The 17,850-nt window shown below is 28.4% G+C and overlaps 1 protein-coding gene across 3 annotated transcripts in view; it reads right to left on the reverse strand.

Annotated features, from left to right (window-relative positions):
• Positions 1-17,012: 17,012 nt before the first annotated feature.
• Positions 17,013-17,850, reverse strand: part of Rab40 (RAS oncogene family member Rab40) — an 86,511-nt gene continuing 85,673 nt past the window's right edge. For all 3 annotated transcript variants that reach the window (XM_065507122.1, XM_065507125.1, XM_065507124.1), the window contains exon 5: positions 17,013-17,428. In XM_065507122.1, coding sequence (XP_065363194.1) covers positions 17,211-17,428 — 218 coding nt within the window. In that variant the 3' untranslated portion in view covers positions 17,013-17,210. The remainder of the gene's footprint in view (positions 17,429-17,850) is intronic.

Raw genomic sequence — 17,850 nt, forward strand, 5'->3', positions numbered from 1 at the left:
GACTGGTAATTTAGCGATGGCAGGCACAAGAATAAATTGGCTCAAATGTAAAAAATACCTCAGTACACATTGCTCGGGAAACATACCGCTAATAACACCAGAAAACATCAATCACTCTCTTATTAATTTCGATAAAAATCTGAAACTGGCTACTCAACATGCTAACCAAACCCCCCGACAAATCAGATATAATAGAATTAATTCTGCAGATGTCGAACGGCTCTTAAATGAATAAAGAAGAGTTCGAAGAGAGTGGCAATTGCACAGATCCCTCGCAACTAAAATCGAAGCTTAAAGATTGTATAAAAAGACTTAAAAAGCTCTTGGAATTTCGAAAAATGGAATCATTGAATAAATATTTAGAAAACCTGGACGCAACCCCGCAATGGGATTACTCATTATGGCGAGCAACAAAAAGTCTTAAAAGACCTGTCATATCGTCGCCCAAAAGTTATCTTCACGTAAGTCCAAAAAATTTTTTTGGGAAATTGAATTTAAAGTTTCAACGATTTATATAAAAAAAATTGAGTCGAAAAAAGTGGTTCGATATTTCTGTATGATGTAGTGCTTGAAATTCTATATCGATTAGTGTAGAAATTTCCATAGTCATGGAGCAAATTTTTCATGTTATAACAATTTTTAGCTCCAACAAAAATTTACCATTTTGTTGTAGAAGCCACATTTTACGAAGTATTTATTAATTAACGTGAAAATGTACTGATAAAAACTGCGCTAATTTTTTTCTCCAAAATTATCTTCACGCATACTGCATGCTAAATTAACGTATATATTTAGTAATTAGTAAGCAATTAATTAAACCACTAATCTTTATTTTTGTGGTCGCTTTGGAAAAGTTATGGATAGTTCTAAAGTGTGTTTTTTTAAGCCGGATATAACTTAAAGTACATAGTAAAAAATTTCACAAAAAAGTAAATTGTAATTAAAAAAAATTTTTATTCAAAAGAATACATGGCATTAACATTGGAAAATGGTCACCACGGCTGTTTTTGACGAAGCGCATTATGGACATCAATGTTGGGCCACTTTGTCATTGAATTGATGGTATGTCACGAATAACTCGAACAATGTTGGCCTCCAATGCGTCAATTGTTGCAGGTTTATCAGCATAAACCAGTGGCTCTAGAGGAAATGATCGATGATGTCAAATCGCTCCACCTTGGAGGCCAATTGGCAGATCCATTTCTCGTAATCAAGTTATCGCCAAATTTTGATTTCAATAAATCGAACCACGTCTCGCTAAATGTAATTCATATTTTTAAACAAAAGCTCATTGACTATGGTTCAGTAACGATCTCCATTAACCACAACGCGAGCTCCGGCATCATTTTTGAAGAAATAAGGTCCGATGATGCCACCAGCATGTAAACCGCACCAAACGGTGCATTTTTCTGGATGTAATGAAGTTTGTAAGGTTTGTTGTGGATTGGTCTTACTCCATTAGCGGCAATTTTGTTTATTAACAAACCAGTTAGTTAATCCAAAAATGAGCCTCATCGCTGCATGCAATTTTGCGATAAAACAGTCGTCAATAAGTTGAGCGAATCAATAATTGATTTCCGAAGTACATTATTTTTAATGATTTGCCAGAGTATACTGATCCTAAATGTCAAAAAGTGAGTGAGTAGTACAGTTCGTTTGACAGTTAACCCTTTCGCAAGTTCTGGTGTCCTTAATAAAAAGTCTTTATTATAAAAGAACAATTGTTCAAAAATGTTCAGAGCCGAGACATTCTCAAATTCTCACTGTCCATAGTGTGATAGACCGATTCCAAAAATTAACAAAAGTCCTTAGTCCTTTAACTCGATTCGATAACAAAATAAATCCAAAAAGTTAATTTTAAAATTATGAAAATGCTTCCGACCGATTTGAAAGTTTATTCGTTACTAGCAATGCAATATAATTTTAAAGAGTTCCATTTACCAAAATTAAAGTAATAAAATATAATAAATTCAATTTATGTTCTCTACTTTACAAAATATCTATAAGTGAAGACGAATTTCAATCATCAAGTTTTAAAATAAAGGGAGTTTTGGCAAACTCAGAAACAATTTTTGAAAAAGAACCAGTACATGCACAAGAATAAATATTTCTCAAGAAAAAAAGAAAGATATTCAAAGGTATACCTTGTTATCAGACTCGTGGGGGCCATTTGATAGATTTTTTTTTCCATAGTTAATCAGAACATGTCTTCTTTATAATCTAATAAAAAAATCACAACTATCTCAAAAACTACATATTTTTATTTTAAAATCAAAAATTGCATTCTTACTATAACACCCTTTCTTACTGATACACCTTATATATAATAATAACCATTCACCCCTATCGGGAATATTACAATAGTTGATTTTGTTCGTAACAGCTGTTTATTGTTTACAAAATTCCATCTAAAAATTTCACAACAAGGGAATTTTTTCACGTGAACAAAGTTGATGAACGAAAAAAGGAAAAGGGAAAATATTTCATGTGAAATGTTGATTCGCGATAGGGGTGATTATATATTGTATACCGTAAAATTCTTGAATATAGAATGAATTCGAAATGCCTATTATAATAAAAATAAAGTATTTTTTCTTTTTTAAAAACTTGTTAAATATTTGTATCACATACGTGAAGATAACACAAGTTTTTTATATTTCAAAATTTCATACACATTTTATTATTAGACTTGCCACCTTTTGAAATTTCCAAATCGGGACACCACTAAATGATCAGAGAACGATGGAAAAAAACATGGAAAATGACCTAGCGTGGGTTATAGGACTTGCTGAGTACATTACAAATTGTGTCAACAAATTTCAGAAACACCTTCAAATTCAGAAGTTATTCTGAAAAAACCGTTTACAGTGATGTTTTTCAACTTATCGATCTGTAACTCAGTCAGTTTTTGTTCAATTTTTATTTTTTTTAACGTGTTGGGAAAGAAAACTTATTACGCTTCAAAATGACATGCATTTATTATACATTTGTAAGTTATAAGCAGAGTTTAAAATTACTACTATATTAGTCAAAAAATTGCAAAAAAAATCATAATTTTACATGAAAACTGCAACAAATATTTAACAAGATAATATTTCATTGTATACATACTAAAAATATAAATACTATTTACGAATTCCAATAATAAAGAATTTTAGTGCAATAAAATAGAAGTTTTACTTTTTGAGGTATGTAATTGTATGTATCGTGAAAGATTAAATGCAGTGAAAATTAAATTAAATAAGATTTTGGACAAAGGATAGTTAGCGGAGGATATTATTATTGAATTTTTTGATTGATTGGCTTTTTTAATACGAATTCAAATGTATTCATGCTGGTGGTAATAGGAGTCCAGAAAAATTAGTAAGAAAAAAAATAATTTTGTATGTAAAGCGGTTAAAAAAGGATATATAATGCAACAAAATGTGACAACAACAGCCAAATACCATAAATAACAGGATCATTCATTTTATGAATAAAATCTATCATAATAAAGTGTTGTACATTCAAATGTTTCCTTTCGTAAAATTTGTAACAGGAGAACAAACAAAAAAAATAAGCAGCATAGAAAATAATTGTGGAAGAACAATTTTATGTGTAAGATATAATGCAAAAAAGGTACAGGTATAAGTACAACAGGAGCAAAAGGAAATTAACTGCAACAACATCAACTTATACACACAAGTAGGTAATTATGATATAATTACTGTTACAAATTTTACGAAAGGAAACATTTGAATGTACAACACTTTATTATGATAGATTTTATTCATAAAATGAATGATCCTGTTATTTATGGTATTTGGCTGTTGTTGTCACATTTTGTTGTTGCATTATATATCCTTTTTTAACCGCTTTACATACAAAATTATTTTTTTTCTTACTAATTTTTCTGGACTCCTATTACCACCAGCATGAATACATTTGAATTCGTATTAAAAAAGCCAATCAATCAAAAAATTCAATAATAATATCCTTCGCTAACTATCCTTTGTCCAAAATCTTATTTAATTTAATTTTCACTGCATTTAATCTTTCACGATACATACAATTACATACCTCAAAAAATAAAACCTCTATTTTATTGCACTAAAATTCTTTATTAACACACATTTCAATACAATTTTTTATTTTGTACACCCAAATCAACTTCATAGTTTTTTTTCACATTTTTCTACTCAATGACTATATGCGGCAAAACAAAACCATATATGCGGCGGAAATATTTTAAAAATAAACATTTTCGCTTGAAACATTTTTAACTTTGCACAATTACGTATTTTACATTTTTCAACTTCGTATGGTTTGGCAGTCTACTTTTAGCATCTTCCATATTTTCATTGTTTGAATTTTTTACTGCGCATATCGTTTGCAGTTTATGGTTTTCACGCTGCAATTTGTTTGCATGTATGATGTTTTTGTAGTAAATTTTTTGTATATTACACACAAGCAATTTCATTTGTTTTTGCTAACCAAAAATATACATATATTTAGGCAGCAAAAGTTTTAAAAATGAAAAATTTTCATTTTGTCTTCTAGCTGCAACGTAAAATATTTTGTAAAGCAAAATATTTTTGGATAAACTGCGACAAATATTTCTACCATGAAGCTTGTGCATATATGGCATTGGTTTATAGTTTGTATATTTTCAGTATTTGTGCACATTAATATGAAAACGATTCATATTTATTGCGCAGTCGGTAGTCAAATGTAAAACGTTTAACTAATTTTAAACCCTGGTTATAAGTATTGTTTTTGTTACGATCTTTTTTGGTTTGAGTAGCTTTTCATTGCTTATTTTGATATGAAAGCTTCTTAATAAAACATGGTTTTAATTTTTCAAATCGGATGAAAACTGTAAAAGTTATTCAACTTTTCATTAATACCTTTTTAAGTATTTTCTCCCCCAGCGCATATAAATGTAAAAAACAGGGTAAATATTTTCGAACTTTTTTCGAAAATGTTTAATAACTTTTGCAAATATAAACCGATTTTAATAAGTAATGTCTCTTTTTTGTCTATATAAAATTGTTTTTAAAGCACTGTGCAAAAAAATAGGTTTTCATAGAAAAAAATTAAAATAATTACAAAAAAAAAAATATAACTTTTTTAATAACTTAAACTATTTCTTAGATTATTTTTTAAAATTTTGAAATTGGTTTTAAAATGTCTGAGTTAGATGTATTGAAGTACTACCTACCTACCTACCCTAAAACACTTGTTTCAAAATAACTCAAAATTTTAAGGGTGTTCAAAATCTTTGAAAACGGTTTTAGCATGTCCTCACCTAGGCATACAACCTCCATTAGGACGCTTTTCAAGTTCTGACAAAAAGTGTTATTTTGAAGCAGTGTTGTTATCCTATTTTATTTATTAAAATCAACAATAACACATTAATTTTAATTGTGTAAAATCTGGAGAACTATTACTGTGAAAGTCTTCGAACTTTATACAGGAGTAAATAGTTATTTTCGAATATCTGGAGAACTATAATTGTGGAAGTCTTAAAATTTTGCCCTAATATCACCCTTACTATTCTACATTTTTTGGGTTAAAATGTTATTGTGTTAGTGGGCGTGGCATCTCTCATACAAAGTAAATAGTTAATTTCGAATATCTGGAGTACTATAATTGTAAATTATTTAAACTTTGTATGAATCAAATTCTTGTCACTATACGGAGATTGGCTGAAAATGGGCGAGACTGAATTTTTTAAAGTAGTTATTTTCAAATATCTGGAGTACTATAATTGTGAAATTCTTCAAACTTTATTTATATGAATCAATTTCATATCACGACATGAAGTTTAACCAAATTGGGAAGAATAGGAACAAGGTTTAAGTCACCTACCACACAAAGGAAAATAAATATTTTCAGAACTATAATTGCGAGATTCCTCAAACTTGTCCGATAGCTCACTTATCATTTTACTTAATTTGGCTGTAAAATGGTCGGGATTGGATTAGTGGGAGTGACACCTCCCATACAAAGTATATAGTTAATTTCTAATATCTGGAGTACTATAATTGTAATGTATTTAAACTTTGTATGAATCAAATTCTTATCACTGTACAGAGTTTAGCTAAAATGGTCTAGATCGGAACAGTGGGTGTGAAACTTTCCATTCAAAGTACATAGTAAATTTTGAATATCTGGATAATTACAATTGCGAGATTCTTCAAACTTTGTCTGAAAATTTATTTTTTATAATTTTACATAATTTGTTTCACCTCATTAAAAAAATAGTTTATAAAATCTTGAAATTTTTTTTATTTTACTACGTAGGAGTAACGAAGCGCAGCTGTAGTAAAAAAATAGTATTATGTATGAAATATGTTTTAGGGATATCCCAGGTATTTCATATTATACCTGGGATTCATTGTTAAAAAATAGTTGCAATCGCTTAATGTTTGTACTTATCTATATATAGATATAGATATAGGTGTTCAAGGAAAATATCTAAACTTTATTTTAAGAAAAAAAAAAAAAAAAAAAAAGGACCCATTTTAAAAAAAAGTCAAAAAAGTTTTTGATTTCGGAAAAAAAATATTAAAAATTTTTTATTTTTTTTTTTAAATATTTTTTTTCGAAAGATCGAAGAAATAGCTATCTATACTATTTGGGACACATTTTGCTAAGAACAATAGGTAATAAGTTACATGGATAAGAAAAAACCCCTGTTTGACCAAATTGTCAAAATTTTACCCCCTATAACTCAGAGAGTTCTCGACCGATGTTGTTGAAAAATTGTGTCTGAGTTACTATCCAATAGAGCTAACCTTGGTGCAAATTTCATCCCGATCGGAAGACATCGATTTCAAAAGTTGGTTCACTTGACATGAAATGCCCCATATATATAAAAGAGTAACGTTACTGACTGACTGATTCATCATCGCACAGCCCAAACGGCTGAAGCTAGAATCACGAAATTTTAACTGTGGGTTCATCCCTCCCCAAAACGATCCGATAAGAAGGGATTTTTGGAAATTCGAACGTTTAGGGGGTAAAAACGGTTAAATTCGGTAACCTTATATCTTCAAAACTAATAAAGATACAAAAAAACTTAAAATAGCATGTTACTTCATCTAAAAAATAAGCTGACAGGTGTTTCGTACTTTTTCGACAGGTGTTTCGTACTTTTTCAAACATACGTTTTGTTGTTTTTTTGTCAAAAAAACCAACACACAACCAAACAAACGTTTAGTTGTATAAAAAACAACAACAACGCCAAAAGAAACAAAACACAAAAAAAAAACAAAATACGCAAAGCTTGTACTTCCAACCATACGTTTTGTTGCTTTTTTGTCAAAGCATGCAATACATTGTGTTTTTTGATGAAATTTTCAGAGGTTGTCTCGGATTTTTGCTCATATCTCCGTTATTTATGGACGGATTTTGCTGATTTTAAAAAGCAAAGTATGTCTGATAGAATTGTTGAAGATTTGGCTCCCGGAGATATCTGGGGCCTTCAGAAAATTGATTTCAACAGACAGACGGACAGACAGACAGACGGACATGGCTTAATCGACTCCGCTATCTATAAGGATCCAGAATATACATATATACTTTATAGGGTCGGAAATGAAAAATGTAGAAATTACAAACGGAATGACAAACTTATATATACCCTTCCCACGAAGCTGAAGGGTATAAAAATGCTGAAAATTTTTTTACATTTAAATAGTTGTCAATACCAAACCACTGAAGTTATTAATAAATGTTAAATATTTTTAAGTACAGCAATAACTCTGTGGTCACAAGCAATAGCCGCCTAATTCAAAAAACATGTTTTTGAGAAAAAGCAGTTTATAGTTATAAAAGCGTTTCTGAGAAAAATAAAAGAGTGCATTAGAAAAAGTATAATGCAGAATCAATGCTAAAATGAAAAATTATAGCAAAAAAATTATAGCAATAAAAACAAATATCATCGCTTAATGCAACTAAGAAATACTAAATTGAAAGTGCTAATGTCTGATTAGGCGTTTGTTGAAAACAAGTGCTTTGATTGTTGCTTGGCATATGTTGAGTTAAGCTGTTATTACATTTTTAAATATTGACATGTCAAGTAATTAAGCCAATTTGCAATAATCGCTTATCTTTAGTTTGGCTATTATAATAGCACTCTTATTTATGAAAATTTATTTTGTGAAAAATAACAATAACAACTAAAGTCATTATAAGTTATTTAAACAAAATAAAATAAAATTTAATGTTTTCTTAAGTATTTTTTGGCGTTTATTGTAAATGCAATAGTCTTCCTTAGGACTTAAGCCAATATGTTTCTAATTAATTACTTATTAAATAAGAAAGTTAGGAAGGTAGGGATTTCACGTATACATACAGTTCTATGAACAGTATAATGTAGCATATATAACACAAATCTTTCTTAAGTCGACTTAGGTGGTTATTGCTTATGACCACAGAACTATAGATTGACGGCTATATGCATAAAAAAACCTTATTGTAGATTTAAAACACAATTTTGTAACGAACACTTTAGCTTTAAAAACCATTTATAAAAGTATTGTATTCATAAAAGTTTGATAAAGGCACAATAACTAAAGTACTGATTTTTGTCTAAGCTGACAATGCTTCTCATTTATTTCCCCTTTTTTGTTGTTAGTGTTGCTTTCAATTAGGATAAAATATTCGTTCATTTTCTTTTTTTCATTAATTGTTTTTAGTAATAATACATTTTTGAAGATAACAACTAATTCTAGTAAATTTATATTAAGCTAAAATGTATTAATGTACAAACTTTTTTATATAGTTTATTTCAATTATTATTTAAAGTATTCGAATGACGAATATTCTGTGATAAAATAAACATCACTGTTTTATAATTTGTTTTATTAATTTATTTTTATTGACATTTTGTTAAATTTTAACAAAATTTAATGAATTTCTATGTGGAAACACATAGTTTTAATTCCGGAGTAGGTATATTAGATTCTGTGGACCTTCTTCCACAATGTTTACACATTTTATTACTATATGGCGTTGCAGTTTAAAAGTAAATGACAAAAATGCCAATGAAACTCACTTGTGAACCTCATGTACATAGTTCACTGCCGGAGGAACATCAAACAGAATCATATACTATTAAAATGGAACTTAATCGCCAGCGGAGTGGAAATTGTGTTTAGCAATTGCAATATTATCATCTATTATTCCAAATTTATCTTTAAAATCCTCTTTTTTAAGATAAAAAGTAAAAAGAATTCCTTAAAGTAGGTTTAAAGTAGGGTCGAACCTACTATAAAATTTTTACATTTAACAATTATTTATCAAAGGTATTTAAGGCTATTAATCGTTTATGAATATACTATATAACAATAAATCAATTATGCGAAAGTTTTTTTTTTATTTTGCGCCACTAAATTGTTGATTTCTCCCACAGCGCATCGTCGATGTGTAGCAGTTATAAAAAATAAGGGATACCCAACAAAATATTGAGTTATTGCTAAGTTTAGACCATATTTGTTAAAATAATACCTAAGTTTCCATTGTTTTGTCAATACCGTAATAAAGAAATCTTTTAATTTTGTTTTCTCATTTTTAGAATTTAATTATGTTCTTTGTTTTTTGTTTTTTGTTAAATTAAGTTAATAAAAGTATACAAATAAAATACTACAAAAATGTTAAAATTTTTTAAAAAATTGTTTCAGATTTTAGCCCTCTAATGCAATATTTGGAAAAGTTTCCATTGTTTTGTCAACCACTGTATACCCTTCTCACGAAGGTGAAGGGTATAAAAATATCATAATAAGCAATATGGAGGTTTTTCTCACTTATTACATATCTGGAAGTTTAAAGATATCAGAATTTTTCCGGAGTTGTTTTCTTTATAAAATTAAGTTTTCTTTATTTTTTTGAATCATAAACATAAAAAATTTTTAAAAAATAAAGCCCTATCACAATTTAAAATAGAAATAACAGGCCTACCTAAACAAAAGCGTAAGGCGGAACATTTTTTTTCCGCTTAGCTTTAACGCTGAAATGTCATACCTAAATAAAAGCGTCAACGCTACTTCAAACAACAAAAATAAATATAACAACCCGGATTATTTAAACAATAAAGTACATTACAATATAGGTGTTTCTGATTTTTGTTTTATAATTTGTAAATAACAATTTTATAAAAACAAAACTAAATATTAAAGTTTAAAAAATGATTTTGTATGTACAGTAGCCCAAGAAAGTCTACATACAGGAAAAATTATTATGTTACTTTAATTTAAAGCATGTTTTTTTTAGTTTTTTTTATGAGATATATAATAATACATGTCTTATGTCGATTTTAGCAAAAATTCACTGATATTAGAGTTATTGATTCTGAGTAAAATAACGAAAAATTTATTCTCGGTCACACCTACTTTTGGGTGGGCGGGGCTATAAAGTTTCATAATATTTTGAACATAAAAGCCCAAAAAACCAAAAAAAAAAATTCGTTATTTGACTCAGAATAAAAAATTATAATAACGGTGAAATTTTGGACGTGATAGGAAATGTTACTAAACCCGACTTAAGTGATGTTGTTTTAATTTTTTTAGTGTGAATTTATTTTTTAACAAACATATGTCATTACTTTTAACTTACAAATAAGCTTTCAACGAAAGAAATTTAATTTGAATTCCTGTATGTAGACTTTATTGGGCTACTGTATGTGTTTACATTTATTGTGTTTTGCAACTAACTTCACTATAGTGATATATATATATATATATATATATATATATATATATATATATATATATATATATTAGTGACAATCAGTTGTATGGAAAAAAAATTTTTGTTAAAATTTTGAAGAGTGCCGGGTTGAATATTGTGACACTAGGCCTAAATGTTAAGTGCTGAAAATTTGAGCCAAATCGGGCAACGATTTCTGGACGCGCATCGAGGTCAAAGTTCAGATATATACAACATTTTACTGTTAATATGGAATAAATAGGTGAAACTCGTTAACTTTCTGCATTGTTTTCTAGAAATATGTGGATTTATTTATATTAATGAATATTACATTAAAAAATTTTTGGAAATTAACCCTGTATCTCCTTTGGTTCAAAATGACCCAAAAACTGTATTATCGCCAAAATTAGAGAAAAATGCAAATTTTTCAGTTTTTGAAAAAATGTTGCTACTAAATAAATACTTTTGCAATTGAATGCAAAAGAATCGAAATATGTACGTAATTATCGTTGTAATGAGATATAAATGACAAAATTTTATTAAAAAATTTTAAAGTTATTACAAATTCGCCAGACCATTAACGTGATTCAGGCCACTTGAACAAAAAATTTAGGAACAAAATTCAGATATTTCGAGAAAAATTAAAATAAGAGCTCATTTTTACTTAAAATATATCCATATTTACTTGTATATGAGTTTTTGTCTTCGTAGGATACCGTTAACCTATTCGCAGGTATGGCCAAAAAAAATAATTTTTTTAACGGCTGTTTCAAAACTCCATTTTCAAATTTTTAAAAATTTTGTTAAACCAATTTCAGATTTTTTCGATCATCACATTGGGGTTTATTGAGATCAAAATAGGGAATAAAAATATGAAAAAATTATGTCAATACCTCTTACAGTTTTTCCGTACCTGCGATTTAAATTTTGCGTTTTTCAAGAAAAACTAATTTTTTGTCCATATTTAGGCGAATGAGTCCAATTTCCTTACTGTTATAAATTTTAAGTAAAACCTATTCATAATATTATAGTCCTTGTAATTTTAAATATGTTCTGAAAGTTTTACTAAAATCGGAAAACGATAACCTTTGAATCGTGAAGGTCAAAGGTCTAATTTTTCAATATTTGGAATTTCTAATGAAAAGATAGCGAAATGTTATATATTTTTGTGCCGATTTTCATGAAATTTGAGGAAAATATATATTGGGGTCTAGCATTTACAACAACAGTGAAAAAATGGATTTTAACCTTTAAGAGGACTTGGGGTCAAAATGGTTGTGTTTTTCGTGATTTTAAAAGTTGAGGGTAATTTGGACCCCAAGTGCTGCTAAGGGTTAATTTCCATTTTTGTGCTGTTATTTTAAATTCTGGACTTTATGTTATATTTTCCTTAAGTTGCAATAAAATCGGCCCAAAAATATATAACATTTCGCTATCTTTTCATTAGAAATTCCAAATATTGAAAAATTTGACCTTTGACCTTCACGATTTAAAGGTTATCGTTTTCCGATTTTAGTAAAACTCTTAGACCATATTTAAAATTACCAGGATTATAATACTATGAATAAGTTTTACTTAAAATTTATAACAGTAAGGAAATTGGGCTCATTCGCCTAAATATGGACAAATAATTAGTTTTTCTTGAAAATCGCAAAATTTAAATCGCAGGTACGGAAAACCTGTAAGAGGTATTGACATAATTTTTTCATATTTTTATTCCCTATTTTGATCTCAATAAACCCCAATGTGATGATCGAAAAAATCTGAAATTTGTTTAACAAAATTTTTAAAAATTTGAAAATGGAGTTTTGAAACAGCCATAAAAAAAATTATTTTTTTTGGCCATACCTGCGAATAGGTTAACGGTATCCTACGAAGACAAAAACTCTTATACAAGTAAATATGGACATATTTTAAGTAAAAATGAGCTTTTATTTTAATTTTTCTCGAAATATCATAATTTTTTTCCTAAATTGTTTGTTCAAGTGGCCTGAAACACGTTAATGGTCTGGCGAATTTGTAATAACTTTAAAATTTTTTAATCAAATTTTGTCATTTTGTTTGGATGTGCAAGCTTTGCGTATTTTGTTTTTTTTTGTTTTGTTTCTTTTGGCGTTGTTGTTGTTTTTTATACAACTAAACTTTTGTTTGGTTGTGTGTTGGTTTTTTTGACAAAAAATCAACAAATCGTATGTTTGAATGTGCATGCTTTGCGTATTTTGTTTTTTCTTTTGGGTTTTGTTTCGTTTGTCGTTGTTGTTGTTTTTTGTGTTCTTGATAAATTTAGGATGCTGTACGCTGAAAGTGGGCAATGTACATTAGAGTGACAGCCGATTTTTTTTTTTTAGATTTCAAAGAGTGCCGGGTGGAATATTGTGACACTAGGCCTAAATGTTAAGTGCTGAAAATTTGAGCCAAATCGGGCAACGATTTCTGGACGCGCATCGAGGTCAAAGTTCAGATATATGCAAAATTTTACTGTTAATATGGAATAAATAGGTGAAACTCGTTAACTTTCTGCATTGTTTTCTAGAAATATGTAGATTTATTTATATTAATGAATATTACATTAAAAAAAAAGTTTTGGAAATTAACCCTGTATCTCCTTTGGTTCAAAATGACCCAAAAACTGTATTATCGCCAAAATTAGAGAAAAATGCAAATTTTTCAGTTTTTGAAAATAATTTGCTACTAAATAAATACTTTTGCAATTGAATGCAAAAGAATCGAAATATGTACGTAATTATCGTTGTAATGAGATATAAATGACAAAATTTGATTAAAAAATGTTAAAGTTATTACAAATTCGGCAGACCATTACCGTGTTTCAGACCACTTGAACAAAAAATTTAGAAAAAAAATTTAGATATTTCGAGAAAAATTAAAATAAAAGCTAATTTTTACTTAAAATATGTCCATATTTACTTGTATATGAGTTTTTGTCTTCGTAGGATACCGTTATCCTATTCGCAGGTATGGCCAAAAAAAATAATTTTTTTAACGGCTGTTTCAAAACTCTATTTTTAAATTTTTAAAAATTTTGTTAAACAAATATCAGATTTTTTCGATCATCACATTGGGGTTTATTGACATCAAAATAGGGAATAAAAATATGAAAAAATTATGTCAATACCTCTTACCGTTTTTCCGTACCTGCGATTTAAATTTTGCGTTTTTCAAGAAAAACTATTTTTTTGTCCATATTTAGGCGAATGAGTCCAATTTCCTTACTGTTATAAATTTTAAGTAAAACCTATTCACAATATTATAGTCCTCGTAATTTTAAATATGTTCTGAAAGTTTTACTAAAATCGGAAAACGATAACCTTTGAATCGTGAAGGTCAAAGGTCAAATTTTTCAATATTTGGAATTTCTAATGAAAAGATAGCGAAATGTTACATATTTTTGGGCCGATTTTCATGAAACTTGAGAAAAATATAACATAAAGTCCAGAATTTAAAATAACAGCACAAAAATGGAAATTAACCCTTAGCAGCACTTGGGGTCCAAATTATTCTCAACTTTTAAAATCAAGAAAAACACAACCATTTTGACCCCAAGTCCTCTTAAAGGTTAAAATTCATTTTTGCACTGTTGTTCTAAATGCTAGACCCCAATATATATTTTCCTCAAGTTTCATGAAAATCGGCCCAAAAATATGTAACATTTCGCTATCTTTTCATTAGAAATTCCAAATATTGAAAAATTTGGCTTTTGACCTTCACGATTCAAAGGTTATCGTTTTCCGATTTTAGTAAAACTTTCAGAACATATTTAAAATTACAAGGACTATAATATTATGAATAGGTTTTACTTAAAATTTATAACAGTAAGGAAATTGGACTCATTCGCCTAAATATGGACAAAAAATTAGTTTTTCTTGAAAAACGCAAAATTTCAATCGCAGGTACGGAAAAACTGTAAGAGGTATTGACATAATTTTTTCATATTTTTATTCCCTATTTTGATCTCAATAAACCCCAATGTGATGATCGAAAAAATCTGAAATTTGTTTAACAAAATTTTTAAAAATTTGAAAATGGAGTTTTGAAACAGCCATAAAAAAAATTATTTTTTTTGGCCATACCTGCGAATAGGTTAACGGTATCCTACGAAGACAAAAACTCTTATACAAGTAAATATGGACATATTTTAAGTAAAAATGAGCTTTTATTTTAATTTTTCTCGAAATATCATAATTTTTTTCCTAAATTGTTTGTTCAAGTGGCCTGAAACACGTTAATGGTCTGGCGAATTTGTAATAACTTTAAAATTTTTTAATCAAATTTTGTCATTTTGTTTGGTTGTGCAAGCTTTGCGTATTTTGTTTTTTTTTGTTTTGTTTCTTTTGGCGTTGTTGTTGTTTTTTATACAACTAAACTTTTGTTTGGTTGTGTGTTGGTTTTTTTGACAAAAAATCAACAAATCGTATGTTTGAATGTGCATGCTTTGCGTATTTTGTTTTTTCTTTTGGGTTTTGTTTCGTTTGGCGTTGTTGTTGTTTTTTGTGTTCTTGATAAATTTAGGATGCTGTACGCTGAAAGTGGGCAATGTACATACATAGTAGGTATGTATTACATACCTATATACTAATTATAAAAAATAATAATGCATCCACAACAAAGGTGAAGGGTATATAAGATTCGGCATAGCCGAATATAGCACTCTTACTTGTTTATACTCTGTTTCTTCACATGAAGTTAAAAGGGAAAAATGTTGATCCAAACGTATTAACTAATTACACTATGAGACAATAAAAACTAAAGTAGAAATACCTGGTCAATAATACAATTTTTCTGATAGGCTTTATCGAGTCCAATAAGAATATGTTTTTGAAATTTGCAAAACACCTCCAAAATCTTGAGTTACGGGTAAAAAACCGGTTTTTCATACCTTTATGCACTTATAAGCCATTAACTAAGCTGATTCTCAATTGATTTTATTTTTCTAAACGGATTTAAAAAGAAGGAACTGTAGTCTTTCCAATGGTATATATATTATTTAAGTATTTTGACAAAATTTGTGTGCAATGCACACAAATATCACACTGTGCATATCTTCAGCAACATATTTATGTTTTTATTTTTTTCACCATTCTCCAACTTTGATGAAGATTTTACATAGTATTTTGTAAAGGAACCGTACTATTTATGCATTGATTTAAAAAATAAGATCATTTATGCGTAAAACGCAATATTGCTTTTAAAAATCCATTGGAAATTGACAAAGTTATTAAAGATTGTACTTAAAAATAATTTTTGAAAAAATATAATTTCTATTTCGCTTTCTTTTTAACTCGTTATCATGATATAATTTTGCCTCCGCTGCAAATTTCAAAGACAGATTCTCGTTATACTCGACAGCATCTTCCAGAAAAATTGTATCACTTTCCAAGTATAAATTGTTAAATTTCATACTTCTAATAGGAATTTCATTGAATTAGATACAATTTTTTGTACATTTGAAATAAAATATCTTCTGCGTAAACTAGTCTTTCTAACAATTGTTATATTATTTCAGTTGTTTTACCATCATATTTAGGTGGAGGGTATTTAAGATTCGGCACGGCCGAATATAGTACTCTTACTTGTTTTCCTTCAAATGTCTTGGATATGATATTCTACTTTAGTGTGATCTTTTCCCGGCTTAGGTATCATTGTAACTAAAGAAACCTTCCATTCTGGTGGATAATATTCTAGACGTAATATAGCATTAAAAATAAATAGGATTATTCTTAATGCAATTTGGAGCATCTTGTTACTGATTTTGGAGTGCTTTTTTGATGTTTAAATCAACAACAGCCTTGTTGATCTCTGAAATCTCAAAACGAAGTGGTTCAGCTGCAGTAATAGGGGGTAAAGTAGGTGGTAACTTTGTTATGTCGTTTGACTCGTTTGGGGAAAATACATTCTTTAGATGACTAACAAAAATGTTTCCTTTTTCAGTATCGTTTCTCGCCCAGCCTCCACTTGAATTACGTAGAGGAGGTTTGCTCATAACAGGTCTTTTTAATTTTTTTGTAGCTCGCCATAGAGTGTAATTTGAGTACTGGGTGGCATCTAAGTTCTCCAGATATTGTGGCGTGTTCAACAGCAAGTTTTAAGTTTTGTTCAAAATTTTTGAAAGATATCGATATCGGGTTTTAATTAAAATTCCAGAACCTCCACATGCTCTATCTCTTGGATCATTTGTGCCATAAAAACATATCCATTTATCTTAAATAAACTTCTTGACATCAAATGGGTTTCTGCATAAAGCAGACGTGTATAACAAACTATAAACTTTAAAATTAATTGATTATTTAATATAAATGAAAATATTAACATCTTATTTTGCTTGTATTTCTTTAATTTATCAATAAAAAATAATAAAAATTCATGTAAACAGAAATATGAAATTAACAACTTTAGATACTTAGGTTAGTGTGTAATGCTATTAATATGTAATTAAAATAAATACTTTGTAAATATGTATATTATTGTAATTGTAATGCAAGTAATTCAAAAGTATAAAACAATCACGTAATGCAACAACTGTTTCGTCCACTACTTGTTGGTGTTTTACATCGATTTTTGCTTTTCGAGCTGTTACTTAAGGTATTAAAACACTGGGAAGTAGTCAGAGCATATGATTTTAGTGTGGATTTTACAGATGGAGGCAGAGGTAAGGAATCGATTGCATATACACTGGTACGCCTGACAATTGTACGGCAACATAACTCTTGTAAAGATAACACTGAAAAATATAGCAGAAAACAAAGAGAATTATATTAATATTATCCATTACAAAATGCTAAGTCTAGAATTCAATATTGCGATTACGATTAAAAATAAAAACAAAAAAGAACCCAGTTTTAATTAAAAATATGATATTAAATTAACTTTTATAATAAACGGGAAACTTAATTTAATGTTTTATTACTTTAACGGCCATTCTCACAATGTACGATTAAAAGTTAACGTGAACTTTAACCGCAAGTTAGGCTAATTTGAATTTCACAATGTACGATTAATTCTTAATTGACACTATTTAACAACAAAGTTGCTGTTAAATATAACCGAACAAATTTCGCCGGTTAGCATCTTAATTGTAAGAAATATAATAAAAGAACATGGAAAAACATTTATATTTTTGTAATATTTATAATTTTTAAAAGT

Source organism: Calliphora vicina, chromosome 4 (assembly GCF_958450345.1).
Source record: "Calliphora vicina chromosome 4, idCalVici1.1, whole genome shotgun sequence".
Classification (NCBI taxonomy): Eukaryota; Metazoa; Arthropoda; class Insecta; order Diptera; family Calliphoridae; genus Calliphora; species Calliphora vicina.